Below are 18,223 nucleotides of genomic sequence, written 5' to 3' on the forward strand. Positions count from 1 at the left end.
GGTATTTGTACTTTACGTGAGTATTTATTTTATTAAGTTTTTACTTTTAGGGTTGTGACTTTTTTCAACCTCTGTGCATAGAAACACCGCAAAAAAAAACCAAAAAACAAACATAAATAAATCTGGTTGGTAAAGTCAACTGCAGTTGAGATTTTGATTGACTGAGATCTTACGGTCCAAAAAGATGGAAAAAACAGGGACAGCATAGACGTGGAGGAATGTGAACCAGGGAGCATAACCCCCCGAAAACATTCATTGGCGGTTTAGATTTTTGCTATTCATGGTCCGGCCCCGTCCCTATTCGCGGGGGTCCACTGTAGTGCAGTTACTCGCCTGCGCATCTCTGACACTGTTAGCTTTAATGGCTATTTGCTTTTAATGTGGCAGCAATGACTCGCATAAGGTCAAATGGGCTCTTATTATTTTCAGAAAAATAATCTTTTATGAATAATCTCAACGCATACAGTTTGTAAATCACCAAATTGCTTGAGGATACAAAGAACATGACCGGAATCCAATTGTTTAACACGCAAGCCACGGGCAGAGTTTTATGAAATAAATTCACAAATACCAACCTTAGCTCGATGTATCGCTAATGCACACACTCATGTCAAGGTGGACAGGAACAAATGCAAGTAAAGAGCAATATTAAACTTGGTAATCGATCAACGAGGGATTAGTGTATTATCATCCTTTGCAAATTTTGCATTTTTTTTGTTACTCAGTTCACAAACCGTAAAAGTCGAGGCAACGCTAACTTGCTCTCAAACAACAACATTCAACTTGTACCATGAGTTTTGTTTCTTCTTCTCAATACAAGCACTATGTAAATTAATAAAAGAGGGAAATTATTTTGTGAGCGTTGTGCCAATTTATCAAAATGGGTATTGTATATAACTATAACTGAATACACTGTACTTTTGTACTCAAGTAAATTTCAGAGTCTGTACTTTTTTACTTCTACTTAACTGTGAGTACCGTACTTGTGCCCCCTCTGGTCTTTAGGGGGCGAACGCAGCGGCAGCGTGGGTAGCCTCGGAAGCGCTCGGTCGTCGAGCAGTCTGCAGGGCTCGGGGAACACGCACGTGTTGACCACGCCCGCACCCAGTCCTCATCCAGCGCTGACGCCGGGAGTCAACACGCACGGCCTTAACGCTCCGGGCCTGAATGCGCAAGCTGAGGGGGTCAAGGTGCAAGACAACTTTGCTACTTGTTATATGTGCATTTTCAGCTATTCACAGTGGCCATTTAATGCACTCCGCACATTACGTAAGCCACATCTCCACAACAGTCCATTATAAGAGCGCAATATAACAAAAGATTTAAAAAAAGAAAAAGGATTTTAGCAAGATAGCAATGCTCCCTTTTGATTGACATTTTAAAAGAGGTATTTCATTTCAAGGAAACATTAGTTTGGGATCATTTCACACTTGACACGGAAAATAAATTTCAATGTGTGCACCACATCTAAGCTCGCCAACATAAGCTATCGTGTCGATGTTAGCTAATTCAATGTAGCCTACCATCCCTAGTTAGGCAATTGCTTTATTGAACAAACAGTATGAAAATAATAAGCACATCCAACTGTACACTCTCATTCGCTGACGCCTCTTCACTCACAGGCCACGCCACGCCTTTTAAAGCCATACACACTCAAAGTCACAGATACTACCGTTGAACGTGAGGATGGCAACCACAAGTGGACAATCATATTACCTACAGCTCACATACACGTTAATGACACTAAAATAAATTTTTTGTCCAGAAAACACAATTTTAAAAATATTCCATAACTACAGCCTTAGTGTGAAGTGCTGGCTCCTTGAATAAAAATGCTTTTATTGTTTTTATGGGTGCTGACTTTTTTTTTTTTTTTTTTTCACTCGTCCTGTAAATGTAACATCAGGGTTCTGCCCCTGGTCCTCATGGTAACGTAAGCAGAACAGTATTTTGGAGAAATACGCTGTCACTAATGTTGTGGCCATAAGGTGCATATCGCTCTCACGTTTGTCGTGGCTGACATGCACTTGTTTTGAGTGCTTGTGCTTATGTGTGTATATGAGCATAAATGTTTATGTGCCCATTGTGTTCGTTTAGCTCCTGGCCACTGTCCTGTCCCAGTCGGTAAAAGCCAAGGAGCATCTCTTGGAGCAGTCGCAGTCCGTTGAACAATCAGCGAGTAAGAACCAAAAACATCACGCAAATGCAACACGACTAGAGTGTTTTCCGTTGTTATTGTGAAAAGTCCGTTTTGACAAATGGTGATTCCCAAATGGAACTCCAATGTCTGATGTGATTCAACGCAACCATTCAGAAGGATCAAAACATTACACACAAAATACAAGACGCCCCGAAATAGAATATCACACCGTGATGTAAATGCGTTTGTCATTGTTTGATCTCTCTAAAGGCCGTCTGTCTGTTCTAATCAGACTCCAGCAGCATTAAGGCAGTTGACGTGTAGATTTATACGCGGCACTGCGCAAAAGCTAAGACTTTATCACCGCAAGACAGTTGTAGTAGGCAGAAACTGCGTTCTACAAAAGAAAATACTATTTTATTTAACGTTATTCCCATTGTTTTTTTATTATTTAAAAAGTAATTCATTACTGCATAGTGTCATCTACATCTAGATAATCTTTTCAAGTGAACTTTCAAGAATAGAAGGAGAGTAAAAACCTGTGTGAGGAAAAAAAAAGAATACATCCTCCAGGATTCAAGGGAAAAAAGTCAGCGAGAGGCTGCGTTGGCGTACCCGTGAACCCGCTATGAATGTGCCCGCGAGTGCATGGCAAATGATTGACACCTCATCTGATACGCTTTTAGTCTCTGATTGGTTTTATTTTTTTCTCTGGCACAGTGGTTTCTTAATCAATTAAAGGTAGAGAATGAGGCCACAGAGTGATTATTTTTTTCACAGATCATGTTCCTAATGTACTACTGTCGGGTCAGAATGACTTTTTTTTTCTTTTTTGAAAACTGCAAACTCGCCCTTTAAAGTAATATTATATTGTATACGATATTATATATCACTTTATATTTCTACATAGTATATTTGCCGTACTAGTATAACAATGGTATATTTATCAGTATCATGAAATCAATTGTACAAATGGGTCAGAATAAAAAAATAGCAAAAGATTTTTAAACTACCATGTGTTAATCGTTAAAAGTATTTACAGCTACCTCTTTTTCTTTTAAAGCAAAAGGGGCATTTTTGTTCGAGGTTAGGCATGTGTATGAGGCCACTGTTTGAGGAAATACAGTATATAATGTAATGTCCAAATGTATGTTTCGACTTTAATGTATTTTCTCCTTTCACTGTTTTTCCCTCACCTTTGACCTCAAGGTTCTTCTTCTTCCACTGTTCACGAGCAGAGGCCGTTCGAGCGCAAGGCAGAGGAGGACGATGGGAAAGTGAGTTTATTTTTTATTTTTATTTTTTCTCCCCCAGACGTCTAAGGCCGTTTGCTTGGCGAGGAATGGTGTTGGGTAGGTGTGGTCTCTCTGCTTTTTACCTGCGGATGTTCGTGTCGCCTCAGCCTCCCCCTTTGTCGCCGTGGACACAGGCAGAGTGACAGACACACGGAGGAGTCCGTTGGGCTCCCACTTCCACCCGCAATGCACCTCCCAGCCGCACTGTGTGATATGTGACGTCTTATAGAAGCGAGCAGATGCTTCTGTTTGCCCCTCATTGTCCTCATTGGAGGTGCTCAATCAGCTGACAGTGACATCATGCTCTGCGACACTAAAAAACATTTCTGAATTAACAAGTACACTACATGGACAAACGTGTTACAATAATCCCGACCGTCCCCTACCGAATAGCAAAAAAACTGGGAGTTATTGACACCCCCCAACAAATTGTTTATAATTGCCCAAAATTTAAATGCTGAAATATGGACAATTTTAAGTTGTCTCTAAACAATTAATATATTATTAAAATAGTTGTCGATTATTTTGGTAGTTGATTTGTTGTCGATTAATTGTTGCACCTCTAAAGTCAAGGTACCACTGTATAGAAATTGTTTAAAAATTAGGGGGCCGTCATTTACTCACAGAGTTTCGCTATTGGCAGAGGTTCACTGTACTACACCGAATCAATGACTCAATCAAGACGTGCGTGGTGCAATTTGTTAAATTGACCACAGCACGACACACGCATGCAGTCAGTTATGATGCATGGTGTCAGTATGATGCATGGTGTATGTTTGGTCAAGGGAATGCATTTAAGTACCTTGTTGATGGTAATTGACTGCGCAGGGAAAATGAAAAGTGATTTCTTTTCACTTTGCCGAGCCAGCTCGCCCATGTGCTCATTTGCATCAGACTCCCCGTATCGAGCGGGGAGCCGTAAATGAGGGAATTATCTTGGACACAGCCACAGACATCATTCAGCGCGTGTGCCGAAAGCTATTTAAAGGGTCAGTTCACCCTAATTGCAAAAGCAATGAGAGCAATCTCGACACTCTCTGCTAAACATATCTGCCCCAAATTTGAAGTTTCTTCCTTTGTTCTGCCACATTTTTATGTATTTTGTTGAGGGTTTATTGTGTCCTCACACAGACAAGGAAACAACCAGCGTGATTTGGGGGGAGCTGACGTTTAAATAGTTGTTTTTCTTTGAACAATCTCGGTGTTAAATTGTACTCATTTTGTCCAAAAACCCACATGAAATGATCTACTGGAGGAGTTGAAATTGTTTTTCTCTCTGTCACCTGTAGAGATCAAAGTAGCAGGTCAGCAGTGTTCTGCACACTTCTTACCCCCCCCCCCCCCCCCATCATCACCATTCTGCAGAATTGTCCTGTTTTTGTGCACTGCGGAGACTATTGTTTTAGCACTTAAACATGGCTTGTATTTTTTTTATATCACAGCTTGCCACAGTGTGATGGCAATACGCCTTCACCCTGCTGTTAAACGACTCCTATAGATTTTAAGATCAGAGCTTTGATTTGCTTGCCGCCTATATCTTGTGTCCTGTATTCAAGTATGGTCTCCTCTTCTCTGTTGTAATCTGTTTCCACATATGAAAATGTCAAATGGTATAGTGAGTACAGTTCCCTGGCATTTACCAACACATTGGACCTATGTCGGGTTCTAGAACAAGTTCCGCTTCCTTTGTGTCACGTCCGTGTGGTGGACTTGAGTTTTGTGTTGTCTAAAAGAGGATCTGTGTTCCAGAAGTAAGCAGTAGTTTATGGATCTCACAGTGCTCTGATGATCCTAAATAGTTGATACAAATGACAGTCGTCATAATTTTCAAGTCATCAACTGTCAGAATATAATTCAAATGAGCTCATCTGGCTCCTTTTAGCGCCGCTGAAGGTGTGAAAATGACCTCTGAAAAAATGTCTGTGGAGTTTCTTACTGACTACTTTCTTCCATAACAAAAAAAAAAAAAAAAAAAAAAATCATCTTCAAGCAATGTAATGCACCATCTCAAAGAAATTCAAAGCAGAAACTATCCCAAAACTCACACGATTAATTGCTGTAAGAATTGTGAAGCTGCAATCAAAAAGGGGGCCTGTGTCAAACTGTAACTTGACTTGGCATGATTTTATTGATTGAAATAACTTGATTTCAATAAATATGACCTCCAAATGCTGCACATTCAATAAATGACTACTTTCAGTTCTTTAAAACCAGCCAAATGTCTTCGAACTGTCTTGTGCGTAATCATTGGGAACCGTGCATTGTACATTTTTCCCCCAAAAATATATATATTGTCATCATTGGAAGCGTTAAAAAAACACACACACACATTTGAAATATATTATGACAGTTGAAGACTTGCAAATTATGCCGACTGTCATTTGTATCAACTATTAAGGACAATCGGAGAAATATATCATTTGCATAATAATTTGAAACGCAGTGTATTGTCTTGTCCGAATAGTAAAGGGTTGGTATTGTTCCATGTTGTACAAGTAGACAGTAGTACAGTTAGTATATTGTGTTCTAGAAGCAGGCGGCAAACTATTCTCTAGAAAAAGGCACTATTATCCTGTGGTGTGTGTTCTAGAAGCAGGCAGCAGTATCTTGACCTGTCATTTATTGTATTCAAGGCTATTGTGCCAAATCCAGTTTTACTTGTATCAGAATCATACACCACCGTTCTGTGTGATCTAGAAGCAGGCATTAGAATGTTGTGTTCACTGTTCGAGAAGCATGTGTGCTATCATCTAGAAGCCAGCAGAAGTACGCTATCTTGACAGACACTAGAATGTTCTCTTCTAGAATAGACAGTGGTGTCTTGTATTCTTGTAGACATATACTGCATAGCAGTGTGCCTCTTCTAGAAGCAGGCAACTGTATGTTGTCTTCTACAACCAGGAAGTTTTATCTTTTCAATGCATACAACAGGGTCCTGTGCTCTAGAGGCAGGCAGTGGAACGTGGTTTATTCAGTTCTGCTCTGAAAGGTGGGACTAGCATGTTGGGTTCTTGAATCAGGTGGTGATAGCTTGTTGTCTCTTTTCTAGACACAATAGTGTCCTGTGGTCTCGAAGCAGGCAGTAGCGTGTTGTGTTCTGTGTTCTAGAAGCAGGCAGTAGTGGCGTGGCTGGGTGAGTTTCAGCTGCAGTTCTACACCACCCACTTCCTCACGGCGGGATATGATCTAGACACCGTTAGCCGCATGACCCCTGAGGTAAGGTCAAGACCCCTGACCCCCTCATGCCCCGCCCCTTTTGTTTGTTAAGGCTCCGCCCAGCAGAGCTCACAAATCCACTCTCTCCCCGCTGAACCAGATGATGTCATCACGACCCTCCTGTCTCAGTCACCTGACTCCCCACCTTCCTCCCCCTGGTGTGAGTCCACAGCCTCAACCAAAAGCTTCTCGTATTCTGTCTGCTACATTTACGTATCTGTGCTCTCACATGGCTGTGTACTCCCGTCTGAGCTGGATCTGTCTGTCCCTGAGTGTGCCACTGTGCGTCTATGTATGTGACTGTGTATGCATATTAAAGCTGACACTGTGGTATGACGTAAACCCCTTAAGGGCAAGGGACACTCGCTAGAGATTATCAAGATATAATGTTCCTCGAGGTAAACATATCCTATGTGCAAATCTCCACTGTATGCAAAAAATGATGTACTGTACATTTCAAAATTGTGTAAAGGTTGTGATAAATTTCTGATCTTCTTGCTTGCATTGAAGGACATGACGGCGATTGGGGTCATGAAGCCTGGACATCGTAAGAAGTTAATGTCAGAGATCAGCAAGCTGCCCTCCGCGGACTGGCTGCCAGACCACAAACCCGTAAGGATCTGACGTGTACTACACAAAGCGCAAGTGAACAGGAAATGTCAAGTTTTGGCAACCGCACACTCATAAGCTGATTCACACACTGCTTATTCAATCTGTTATGAAACAGTGTTAAGCGTGTTGAAATGAGGCTTTTTCATCTCACTGTGCCCGTGTGTGTCTGTTTGTAGGCCAATCTGGCAGATTTCCTTTCTCACTTGGGTCTCAGTCAGTACTACCAGGTCCTGGTGCAGAACGGTTATGAAAACATAGACTTCATCTCTGACATCAGCCTGGAGGATCTTCAAGAGATCGGTATTTCGAAACTTGGTAAGGTGCCACTGGGTCATTTAGGATTTTTGACAAGATATTTTATATTGTTACAGTATGTACAGTGTACAGTTTCTCAGCTGTGAATACAGGGGGAGAGCTTTGCTTATTGACATTCCCTCTTCGGTCCTTAGCCGTTTTATTAATCTTGGCCTCCCAATGCAAGTTGGGGAAATTGAATTGTGGTTCTTCAGTCAAAAGATGTTTTCACAACCCCAATACTTCTATGCCAGTTATTGTTTTGTTAAACTAAAGTGTCCTTTTGGGGATTCGATTGCAGTCATGGACCTATTCCTTCGGGGTGCTTCAATCAAAGGACAATTTGGCTCTATTTCATAAGGAAATTAAATTGGAATCCTTCGGTCATAGAATGCTTTTGTTGTCAGTCGTGGGTATTCAGACCTAGGGTCTCTTGGTCATGGACTTCTTAAACTCTGAATCCCTACGCCAGCTCAGTTATTGAGTTGGGGTCTCTCGGTCATAGGCCATTTGCACTACCCAAATATGTCAATGTCAGTTAAGGGAATCCAACTTTGGGTTCTTCGATCGCAGGATGTTTTGGAGCCAGTTGAGGAAATCAAGCTGGTTGTTCTTTGGTCATTGGCTGTTTTCTTAAACGTAGCCTCCCTATGTCAGTTGGAGGATTCAGTCATTGGCATGGGGATTCAAAGTGTGTGTACCTAAGTCAGTTTTCGTAACCTATGTACCCCTAGCAGGCGGAACACAGGGTCTTTCGGTCATAGGATTTCCTAACCTCCACATAACTATGCTAGATGGAGGAGTCAAACCCATGATCATTCGGTCACAGTTGGTTTTCTCAACCTTAGTACCTTTGTGCCAGTTGGAGGAATTGAACATGTTTCTGTTTTCTTGACCTATGCTCCTAAAGCATACTCCTTCCACTTGTCTTCACTCAGGCCACCAGAAGAAGCTGATGTTGGGAGTGAGGAGACTGAAGGACTTACAGAGAGGAGGAGTCGGTCCGGAGGCTCGAGAGATTCCCTCCACACCTCCACCTAGTCCGGGCGGCAGCAGTATCTCGGAGCCCCACACAGAGGCGAGGAAACAGCGGGAGGGTGGTCCAAGCCCGTTGGCGAAACCACGGCAGAGTGTCTCTCATTCCCAAAATCCCCCGCATGCGCTGCTGCAAACTCCGCCACAAACCCCCACGCACACTCAAAACCAGCAGGCCTCCCCAAGAGCTCGGCCGCGGCCCTCCACCCAACAAGCAACGGCGGAAGATTCGCCCGTGCCGATGCTCCGGCTACCGAGCGAGGAGGAGGAGCGACGGAGAACTCACAGTCTGATTGGCTCCGAAACGGACTCACGCTACGCCACCGTGTGCCGCAGTAGCTCCGCTCGCACCCCCGCGGTCGCCAACGATGTCACCGTCAACCGCAGCCAGTCGTCGGTCACACTCCGTCCTCGCCGGAAAGGTCGGCCCCCGACGCCTCCCAAGCGGTCCTGTTCTTCCATCACCGGGGGTGACGGGGAGGGAGAAGGACAAGGGGAGGGTTTCCTCGGCCTGCCAACTTTTCGAGAAAGGCGAGCCAGCGACTGCGGCAGCTTGGGGTCGGCTTTAAGATCTCAGGAGTCAGCGGGCCTGGAGAGATCAGAGGGGGCTTCAGGGAGCGTGCGCAGCCTCGCCGCCATGCTCGAGACTTCCATTGTGAGCGGAGCCAAAACCCTGCCGAGGAATCTTGGAAGCAGCACCAACTACCTGCAGGTGTTTGTGTGTTCAGTGCGGACACTTTCCTTGCCACTTATGTAAGCCGGGTTTCCACCAAGCACTACAGTTTGCTTCAGCTCACCACAGTGTGGTTTGGTAGATGTGGACCAACAAGCTGCCAAGTAGTTCCTCCATGCTTCCTCCATATTCAATTAAGATTGACTAAACTACACAAAGCTGTAGCTTATGATCGCTCACAGCACACTAAAGTGCCCCCGCACAGTGTTTGGGAATCACCGGTCTAATTACCTGTAAATATCTTAACGTTCATGTCCTTTCCAGGTCAGCCCCCCCACGCTCCGTCGCCAGGCCGGCTCAGGCGGTCTTGGATCGGAAGATGACTACGTCCTAAATCGACGCAGGACCATCGGCGGACCTGAGGGCGACGGGGAGGCCCCCAGGCAGCCGGCACAGCAACGTCCAGAACCGCGACCCCGCTCCACTGTCGTCTCCTCCGCCGCAGAGATCTCAGACGGCTCGGCGACCCTCCGAAGGAAACCTCGTCCTCCTTCGAAGGACCCGGAAACGCCCGTGTCTCCCACGGTCGTCACCATGACAACTGGCTCTGACACCTTACCCAGAAGGCATCACGTAGTTGAGCAATCAGAAGGCGTCATCCAAATAAACAATAAACAATCAGACTCTTCCAGAGGTCCGGCCGATAGTAGCCGGCAACAGAACGGCGGCGTGGTGCTGAGGCGGAGGCCTGTGTCGGAGGCGTCTGATAGGACAGAGAAGAGTAGGGAGAGCTGTGAGTGGATGGAGGCCAGGAAGTCCCTGAAGCCACCAGTCTCGTCCAAACCTTCCTCAGTGACGCTGAGGAAGACGCAAGCGGATCCCCCAACCCCGACACGACGGGTCCCCATATCTGGTCCTGATAGCGCTGACACGGCACAGAGTCCTGGTGAGATGTTCACATTAGGACTGTCACTATTGAATCTTTTTAGAATCGAATAACCTCTAGATATTTCATTAAGGACTCGAGAAATAGCTTTTTGTTAAAAATGTTTTTACGTTTTATTTATTTATTTTACTACTAATATGGATTTGATTCTCATTTATGAGGGCTGGACTTCTATCCTTAAAATGTATATGTTGGTAGTGAGTGTATTATATAAACTGAACAGAATTTAAGACAACATATAGCACAAATAGCCTTTGCTAAATGGTTAGCATTTGCGATTAGGATTAGCACGCTAGCGATTACCATTTTAGGTAAAAACCGCTAACTACCATACAGCTCGCTCATATGTCATGTTATATGTATATTACACATCTAATAGTCTTTAAAAGCACTTACAGACGCTCCTCTGTCACTTTTGGCAATTTTTTTTAAGGTCCAACATTGTGTCCGTCTGTAACAAAAGTCAATGCAGTAAACATGGGTAGTGGCCAAATGGTTCCGGGCGACCCAAATTGGGTCTGGGTTTCGCAAATTTGCTTTTATTAATATTTTTTATTACCTCGAGGAAAATATTTTTGCGATAACCAATTTCTGTGGTCAACTTACCCGAGTTAGCTGATTTTTTTTTTTTTTACAGCCCTAGTTCACATAAACATACGAATGACCCGGTTAACAAGAAATTCGGTTTATGAACAATTTTTTTGAAAACAAATTTTTATTCTTTATGGATGTATTATTGATGTGTATGACAGCTTCTTTAATATTTTCATTGGCAGAGGCAAAGCGTGTTCCTCCTCCCGTGTCGCCCAAACCTCGCGGGCCTCCAACAGCGCCCAAACCTGGCAAAGCTACTGTGGCCTCGACCGCCGTGAGCCCCGTAGCCACCGCCGCCCCCAAGCCCTCCCCACCGCCGTCCGCCGCCCCTCTGCCCGCTCCCGACACACCTTCCGGCCCGTCCCTCTCACCAGGACTCCCCTTAACGTCTCCCTCGCCCGCCCAGAGCCCATCCACGCCGTCCCCTCATCCCGTCAAACCGCCGCGCTCCTCCATCGCTGGCCTCTCCATCGACCTGGTGGGAATGCAGGAGGAGGAGGAGAGGAGGAAGGAGCGCGAGCAGAAGAAGCACAAAGAGGAAGAGGAGGAAGAGGAGAGGACATCGTCACAGAGGGAAGGAGATGCGGAGGAGGAAGAGGAGGGGGGGCAGCATCGTCTGGAGGAGACTAGCGCCTCTTTGGCTGCAGCTTTACAGGCTGTAGAACACAAAATACAAGAGGATGATGCACACAATGAGTAAGCGTTTGCCAACAAGCGTTCGTTGGGGGGGGGGGGGGGGGGTCATAAACTTTAGGAGAAACTATTTAATGTCCAGTACTTGTTGGATGAGTTGAGCAAGTAGGGCACCAAGTTGTTCCCAATTACAAGTGTTCTGAAATTGGCACAGCTTTAATTAGCGCCTCTGGCCTCTAACGCTCATTAGAGGCCACTGAGGCTGATGGGAATTGCAGTTCATTTTAGGCGCTTTGTCACTGACCCAACCTTAAATGAAACCTTAATGGAAATGTTTTTTTTTTCCTGTTTGATCTTAAATTACTAGCAGAATGTTTGCAATGACTTCTATTCAATTTCAAATTAGAAGAAAAATGTATTCTAATTTCAAATTAGAGAACAATTTCACAGTACACCACCACACAAAAATGTCACAAAAGTATATATATACTGAAATAATGACAATCTCATCTCAACTTACTCCCAAATTTACTTAATCAGTGTGAAATCTGGGCCTGTTTAGTTGAACACAAAGCTGTATGAATGGCAACAGGTTGATACACAGGTTAATTGTACTTTCTGCCATTTAGTGGAGGTGCATTTCATTGTTCTTCTTGTCACTCTACGTTTTTAGCGTGGATAAATAAACAAAGACACATTATTTGTAGTAACTAAATAATAATTTTCGGACCAAAATGTGACCCCTTGCACAATGCAATATTTTATGTGGCCCAACCTTTTGATACAAACACTTAGAAAGCCAAATTTAAATTTAAAAATATATATATATATCATAATTGTTAAAACTGCCAGTATGACCTGACTCTGATAAAAATAAAAAGTAAATATCTGTGGGGAAAAAAACGTGCCATCTCTGTCCCCAACTTAACCCTGCTTATACACTCATTCTCGTTACTCTACCCTTTCTTTCCAGCAAAAAGACAACAGTGTCCATCCTGGATGACATCGGCAGCATGTTCGATGACTTGGCCGACCAACTGGACGCCATGCTCGACTGATCTCCCGAGTTTCGACACTTCCCGTCCGTCCATCCGTCGCCTTTCTCTGGATAGCGTCGAGAAACCGCTCCAGTCCAGAGGCTGCGAACGTCTGCGTTTTGCACCCAAGTGTCCAAGAAGGTGTCCTCCTCTTGGTTCTCTTCGGATGCCCACCACTCTTTCCACGCACTCAAACACACATTCGAACATACACATAAAATAACATGGCCTGCGATGCTCTGAGCTGACTGAGAAGCACAATCATTTTCCTCATCTCTACAGACGAGAAGAAAACAAAAGCACATGGACTGACTTGCTGGAGGGGAGAGCGAGACAGACAGGAAGCAGACAGTTGAGCGTTTATTTAAAATAAAAAAATAAAAAACATGAAAAGTAGACCACTTCCGTCCCTGTCTGCCAAGGATGCAGTTTTCCCGCTTCTCTTCCTCCGTATGAACGATGGAGCGCGCTCCACTGAAGTTCCCGATGCGTGTGTGATGCGTTGGCTGTTCATGTCGTTGTTGTTGCTGTTGTTGTCGTCCAGTTACGAGCGTGTCGTCCTATAACGAAATGTCAGTGTCCTCCTTCCGATAATTCACACTATAGTTATTCCAAAGATCGGAATTACGTGTGCCCGGGAATTCCGGGGGACACCAAAACACCAGAGGTGGGGGACTGGAGTCATTTGACTTGACTCAAGTCAGACTTCAGTCACTAATTTTAGGACTTGGGTCTTGCTTGACTAAAACATACGAAAGACTCAACTTTGACTTGGTATTCATTTGACTTGACTGAAACGACATAAGTCTTGACTGTTTGCATTTGACATTCCTCTTTTAATGACAAGACCGTGTGATATTTGTTTTTTTTTTTTTTTTTGTCTTTTGCATGCAAACTTGGCAACCTACTGGTATGCTACAACAGTGATTCCCCAAGCAGGAGGAAATTATCCAATTCCACTTCATTTGTCCAGGATTATCTATTAATAATGAAATGCCGGCGACATATAGTGACAGGCAGAACAATTAAGTTTGATGACTGAAGGTACAATAAACCTGTGTGGTGTGTATCCAGCTGTTGCCATTCACACAACAGAATAAGCCTTGGCTTACTGCGAGTATAACAGCTTTGTGCTCAATTAAACAGACCCAGATTTCACACTGAGAAAGTCAATTTGGGAGTCAGCTGAGATGACATCATCATTATTTCAAAAGTCAAACTTTTTTGTCATGTTTTCTAATGTAAAATTTGTGCCTTGGCGCCACAACCGTTTGGAAACACAGGTTACTACGGTAACGCAGCAACCTGAGACTTGCTTGAAATTGAAAGGTTAAGACAGAAGACTTGAGACTTGCACATAAATGACTTACTCCCACCTCTGTGAACACACAAACATACCCTCACATCCTATTTTAATCTTGCTGGTTGTTTCGGTGGCGTGTTTGCTCGGAATTGTAATTACATACACACATTATGCAAAGACACAGACAAGCACATGGTGTATCCCTCTCGTCTCGCTGCAGTCGACAGTGTTTTTCAAAGATAATCCTATATTTCAATGCTTTATATGGTAAATCCAGTATAGTTTATGATAGACACAGTATCTGGTTGTTTGAGCTGTTAGAGCTCCCTCTATTGTTGATTAGTAAACCTGCCTCTGCCCCCCCCCCAGCCCTCCTCCAACCCAGTGTGTCAATTCATCTGTTTACTCTGCATCTCTCTGTGCCTTGGTAGTGTTCTTTCATACTTTTTCTGTTGTTGTTGCTGTTTGCCAACTAATATTGTTTGATGCTCCCCCAGTTCCATCATTAATCTCCCAGTGTATCCATGTTAGAAGATGCTTGTAGGTTTGTTCAGTATACGACCATTGAGAAGCATTTTTGCAAGCCCTACTTTAAGCTGTTATAAGTCACTTTTGCTGCCTCTTTCCCTCTGAGCTTTTTCCAATTTCCAGTGGTGGAACCTCTACATGTAGGATAAAAACCGCCATGCATCCCCAATAAAGTCCACTCGTATTTTTATGCCATTTGGAAAAAGATAAAAAAATATATTTGAAGGACAGATATATGTGAAGAATGACAATATTGCTTATGGATCAGAGGGGAGCTTATCAAGTCTGTACATTTTTGACTGAATGTGCTGTGAAGGCTGTCGTGCTACAGTCGGTTCTAAAGGTTACGTTTTCTGCTGTGACGATGCATTCCTGTACAGATGTGAACTGAATAAATGTAAGGATTAAATTTACGCACGTTCTCGGCTCCCAATTCAATTTATGGCGGCCCCCTCTGCACGTCGCTGTCGAGGTACAGGCTCAATCTAGCGTTATATATAATATCTATGTTGCCATAGATACGACCACTAGCTACGACACCCCCGCTGTAGCAGCCTTGCTAAACGACGTGCCGACGTGGCAGCCATGTTGTGAAGGTCGTCGTTACTTTCGCAACCTATTTTAATGAGGGTTACTGTTTTGTCAACACGAAAGCGTTTGCTATCAATACATAAAAATAGTTTTCCATGTGAAAGGGACTGCCTGTTCCCTTGTCGTAATTGTATGGCGTTTTAATGCAACGGTCGCCGTCGGCACGGAGCACAAAATGGGCGGCTCCATTGCTATAATGAAAAAATATCGGAAGCGGGGGGCGGGACTTCCGCTTTCCTTTTTGTCTCTTTCCGTTTCCGCTCTTTCCTTTCTTTCTGCAATGGAGGACCACGTTGCCACCTATGTTCGAGTTTATTTAACACCAAATGGCAAATACGGTCCAAATGGTTCTCTGCTTTACTTTTTGAGTTATTACCGGTATAGAAAAAAAGAAAAGAACATAGCTGAGGTGGGTATTTTTATTTTTAAACACGCTTCTGAGCACGAGACCATGTGGCGTCGAGGCATGTGGAGAGGAAAGTTAGATTAAATCGTTTCAACAAGTTGTAGCTTTAACATGTTGTTAATAAAATAAACTCATTTACATGTAGGTGCGTTTAGTTTAACCATCTGACTTAAATAATTGACTCTTCCAGCAAACGTCTCAGTACACGAGGAACCCATTTATTTGCACAGTTTTTATAAAATGGCCCCCAGCAAAAGTTAAGTTTTATTTACCCCCCCCCCCCCCCCCCCCCCCCAACGGTTCTTTCCACAGTTGTAGCAGCTGTAAAAAGACGACTAACGATGCGAGGGCATTAAAAGGGTAAGTCCACCTTTACAATCAGTGAAATACATTACAGAGGGTCCTCGGTTGACGACCAATTTGTCGGCATGTCGAAATTCACAACGTAAAATCATAAGTATAGTAAATACTACAAATGAACTCAGAGGTGATATTGATTATCAGCAGTCAAGGAGGTCGATAACCGATATCTGGAGCTGATACTCATTTGTTAAAGAACGGAAAATATTGGCGTCATATTTTTTGAATAAAAACTTCGTTTATATTCCTTGAAGCATATGCTTATTAAATAGCTTTTCAGATTTGCAACATGCGAAAAGTGCGTATCTTTATAATCTTGGACAATAGAAATCGTTGTTTTCAAATTCGAACAAAAAGTGCCCGAGGCTCAGCAGCGCTTAAATAAGTCGCTGCCCAAAACAAAGCTTGAAAAGAGCAGGGAGTTCACACGATCGGCAGCATCGCTTAGAAAGTTAACTGAAAATTGAAATAATTACTTGAAGTTTACCCAGTTTTAAATTGAAGGAACAAAAAAAAAAAAAAAAAAGTCCCGTTACCGATAATTGGCCCTGTCAATATTCGGTCTATCCCATTCCCCTGTAAATATTCTATGGAAAATAACAACCTTAAGTACAGTAGTAATTTAGCGTGCCTTCTTGTGCTGTTCTTAATGCACCTCGGTTCCATCGTAAACCGAGGACCCCCTTGGTACAAATTAGCCAGTGATGACAAATGAAAACACTTTTCTGACACCTACTATGACAGCTGAACTATAGCTTGTGATTCTACCGTTTATCCTGAGGCTTCACAACTGTTGATAAAAAAAAAAAAAGTAATAATTTTAATGTTCTCTTAATCATAGTTCTCTTATCCTTTACACAGAATACAGAATGAAGGCAAGGTCCCAAAGAGGGTCTGCTCTGAGTTAGGGTACCTTACACCTGGCTGGATGTGAGAGATGGTGAGGTTTTCATTAATATACGTTGTCAGTAGTTTTTCTTCGAGCCGGTGATGACAAATCAAATAACTTTTCTGACACCTACTATGACAGCTGAACTGCAGCTTGTGATTCTACTTTTCACCCTGAGGCTTCATTACCCCTGTCGAAAATTAGAATGCTTTTTTTTTTTTTTTTTTTTTTTTTGAGTCCCCTAATTCATTTATTTTCTTCCACACAGTAGCATGTTGGAAAAGTGTGAATCAAAAGGGACGGGGGCCCGGGTTGAGGACGCCGTTCGCCCGACTGCATGTGAGAGCTGGTGAGTTTGTGATTAAAACTGTCAGTGGGTCTCCTATTAGCCGGTGATGACAAATCAAATCAACTTTTCTGACACCTACTATGACAGCTGAAATTCAGCTTGTGATTCAACGTTTTAAAACTGAGGCTCCTTCGCTTGTCATTACATAACTGCATCGAGTAAGATAAGGGTGCTTAATTTTTCTTTTCGCTCTCTCTCTCACCTCGCAGTTTTCAGGCCACCGCTTAAAAGATGACGCTTCGTTTTGAGTAAGAAAACGGCACGGGGATTGTGCCGTCTCTGGTTGACCACGGACTGGACACCAGCTCCTGCACTTACCATTAAACGCCCTTACTGTTTTTTATTTATTTGTATTGGAGTATGTCAATATTTAAAGTTTTATTCAATGATTTTATAATTATTTTGAGTTTGATGGGTGAGAATGACAGATTTAATGATACGCACGGGACAACAGAAGTGCCAAAATTTAAAAGTGAAATACCGAACTAATTAATGACGCATTTATATATTTACTTTAGGCACTGTTGGTCCTCCGTATGGGGAAGGATGAGAATCTACTCAGGAAATTGCTCAATTTCTCTTATTTTCTTATTTCTTCTTGGAATAATTTGGCTAATCTTTACTGGATAAAGATTTGGAATTTAACTTGGAAATATTTGATTAACGATAAAATGAAAGTAAATTCAAAAATACTTTATAGGCTGTACCCATGTAAAGTTTTTCTACAACAGTTCAGAAAAGACTGATGCTAATTGTTTTTGTGAAGAATCCCCTGAAGATGTTTTTCCATTTATTTTGGAATTGGCTATTGTGTGCCAATTTATGGAACTGTATTTATAACTTGATTTCTCTTTGTATAGAACACTGGGGGGCCAGATCCGGCCCGTCACATCATTCTATGTGGCCCGCGAAAGCAAATCAAAATTGCTCATTGTGTTCTGGTGTGATACCATTGAGGTATTTGCAAGCAATTTTTTTGGGTTACCAATCCCACTTTGAAAATAAATGTAATAGTCGAAAAACATGTTTTTATATGCTTCTGATTTCAAAACTGGTTATTTGTCAATGTGTTGTGTATATTGTATGTAATTACAGTATATGAGGTAATCTTTCATTTATATGGGCTCACAGTTGTAGCGGCCCTCCGGGGAAAGTCATACCTACGATGTGGCCTGTGACAAAAATGAGTTTGACACCCCTGAATATAGAACAAACTCTTTCCTTTTGCTTTGAACATCTTTGGCTTCATTGACTACCCATCTGTAAACAAAAAAAAACATTTGGTACTATACTGTTGGCTGAATGGGATTTACGAATGTTAA

General features: G+C 42.9%; 1 protein-coding gene, 1 long non-coding RNA gene and 3 other non-coding genes across 15 annotated transcripts in view; all 5 read left to right on the forward strand.

Annotated features, from left to right (window-relative positions):
• Positions 1–14,719, forward strand: part of LOC133403930 (caskin-1-like) — a 40,804-nt gene extending 26,085 nt beyond the window's left edge. For 6 of the 10 annotated variants that reach the window (XM_061679369.1, XM_061679374.1, XM_061679375.1 and 3 more), the window contains 11 exons: positions 1,006–1,190; positions 2,098–2,179; positions 3,350–3,417; positions 6,544–6,651; positions 6,752–6,811; positions 7,162–7,263; positions 7,440–7,578; positions 8,496–9,304; positions 9,590–10,211; positions 10,988–11,501; positions 12,412–14,719. In XM_061679369.1, the coding sequence (XP_061535353.1) occupies positions 1,006–1,190; positions 2,098–2,179; positions 3,350–3,417; positions 6,544–6,651; positions 6,752–6,811; positions 7,162–7,263; positions 7,440–7,578; positions 8,496–9,304; positions 9,590–10,211; positions 10,988–11,501; positions 12,412–12,496 (2,774 nt within the window). In that variant the 3' untranslated portion in view covers positions 12,497–14,719. The remainder of the gene's footprint in view (positions 1–1,005; positions 1,191–2,097; positions 2,180–3,349; positions 3,418–6,543; positions 6,652–6,751; positions 6,812–7,161; positions 7,264–7,439; positions 7,579–8,495; positions 9,305–9,589; positions 10,212–10,987; positions 11,502–12,411) is intronic. The other 4 variants (XM_061679370.1, XM_061679371.1, XM_061679372.1 and 1 more) reach the window with 4 other exon arrangements.
• A 433-nt stretch (positions 14,720–15,152) lies between these two features.
• On the forward strand, positions 15,153–17,947 carry LOC133404449 (uncharacterized). Of its 2 annotated transcripts, XR_009768829.1 has the most exons (5): positions 15,153–15,306; positions 15,616–15,663; positions 16,525–16,603; positions 16,824–16,901; positions 17,111–17,947. It is a non-coding gene; the product is annotated as an uncharacterized LOC133404449 (long non-coding RNA). The 2 variants fall into 2 exon arrangements; XR_009768830.1 differs by lacking the exon at positions 15,616–15,663 and having other exon boundaries at positions 16,821–16,901.
• On the forward strand, positions 16,360–16,448 carry LOC133404661 (small nucleolar RNA SNORD60). The gene has a single exon (XR_009768857.1). It is a non-coding gene; the product is annotated as a small nucleolar RNA SNORD60 (small nucleolar RNA).
• Positions 16,646–16,734, forward strand: LOC133404660 (small nucleolar RNA SNORD60). Its single transcript, XR_009768856.1, has one exon. It is a non-coding gene; the product is annotated as a small nucleolar RNA SNORD60 (small nucleolar RNA).
• On the forward strand, positions 16,940–17,030 carry LOC133404659 (small nucleolar RNA SNORD60). The gene has a single exon (XR_009768855.1). It is a non-coding gene; the product is annotated as a small nucleolar RNA SNORD60 (small nucleolar RNA).
• Positions 17,948–18,223: the final 276 nt, after the last annotated feature.

The sequence above is a fragment of the Phycodurus eques genome, chromosome 6 (assembly GCF_024500275.1).
Source record: "Phycodurus eques isolate BA_2022a chromosome 6, UOR_Pequ_1.1, whole genome shotgun sequence".
Lineage (NCBI taxonomy): Eukaryota > Metazoa > Chordata > Actinopteri > Syngnathiformes > Syngnathidae > Phycodurus > Phycodurus eques.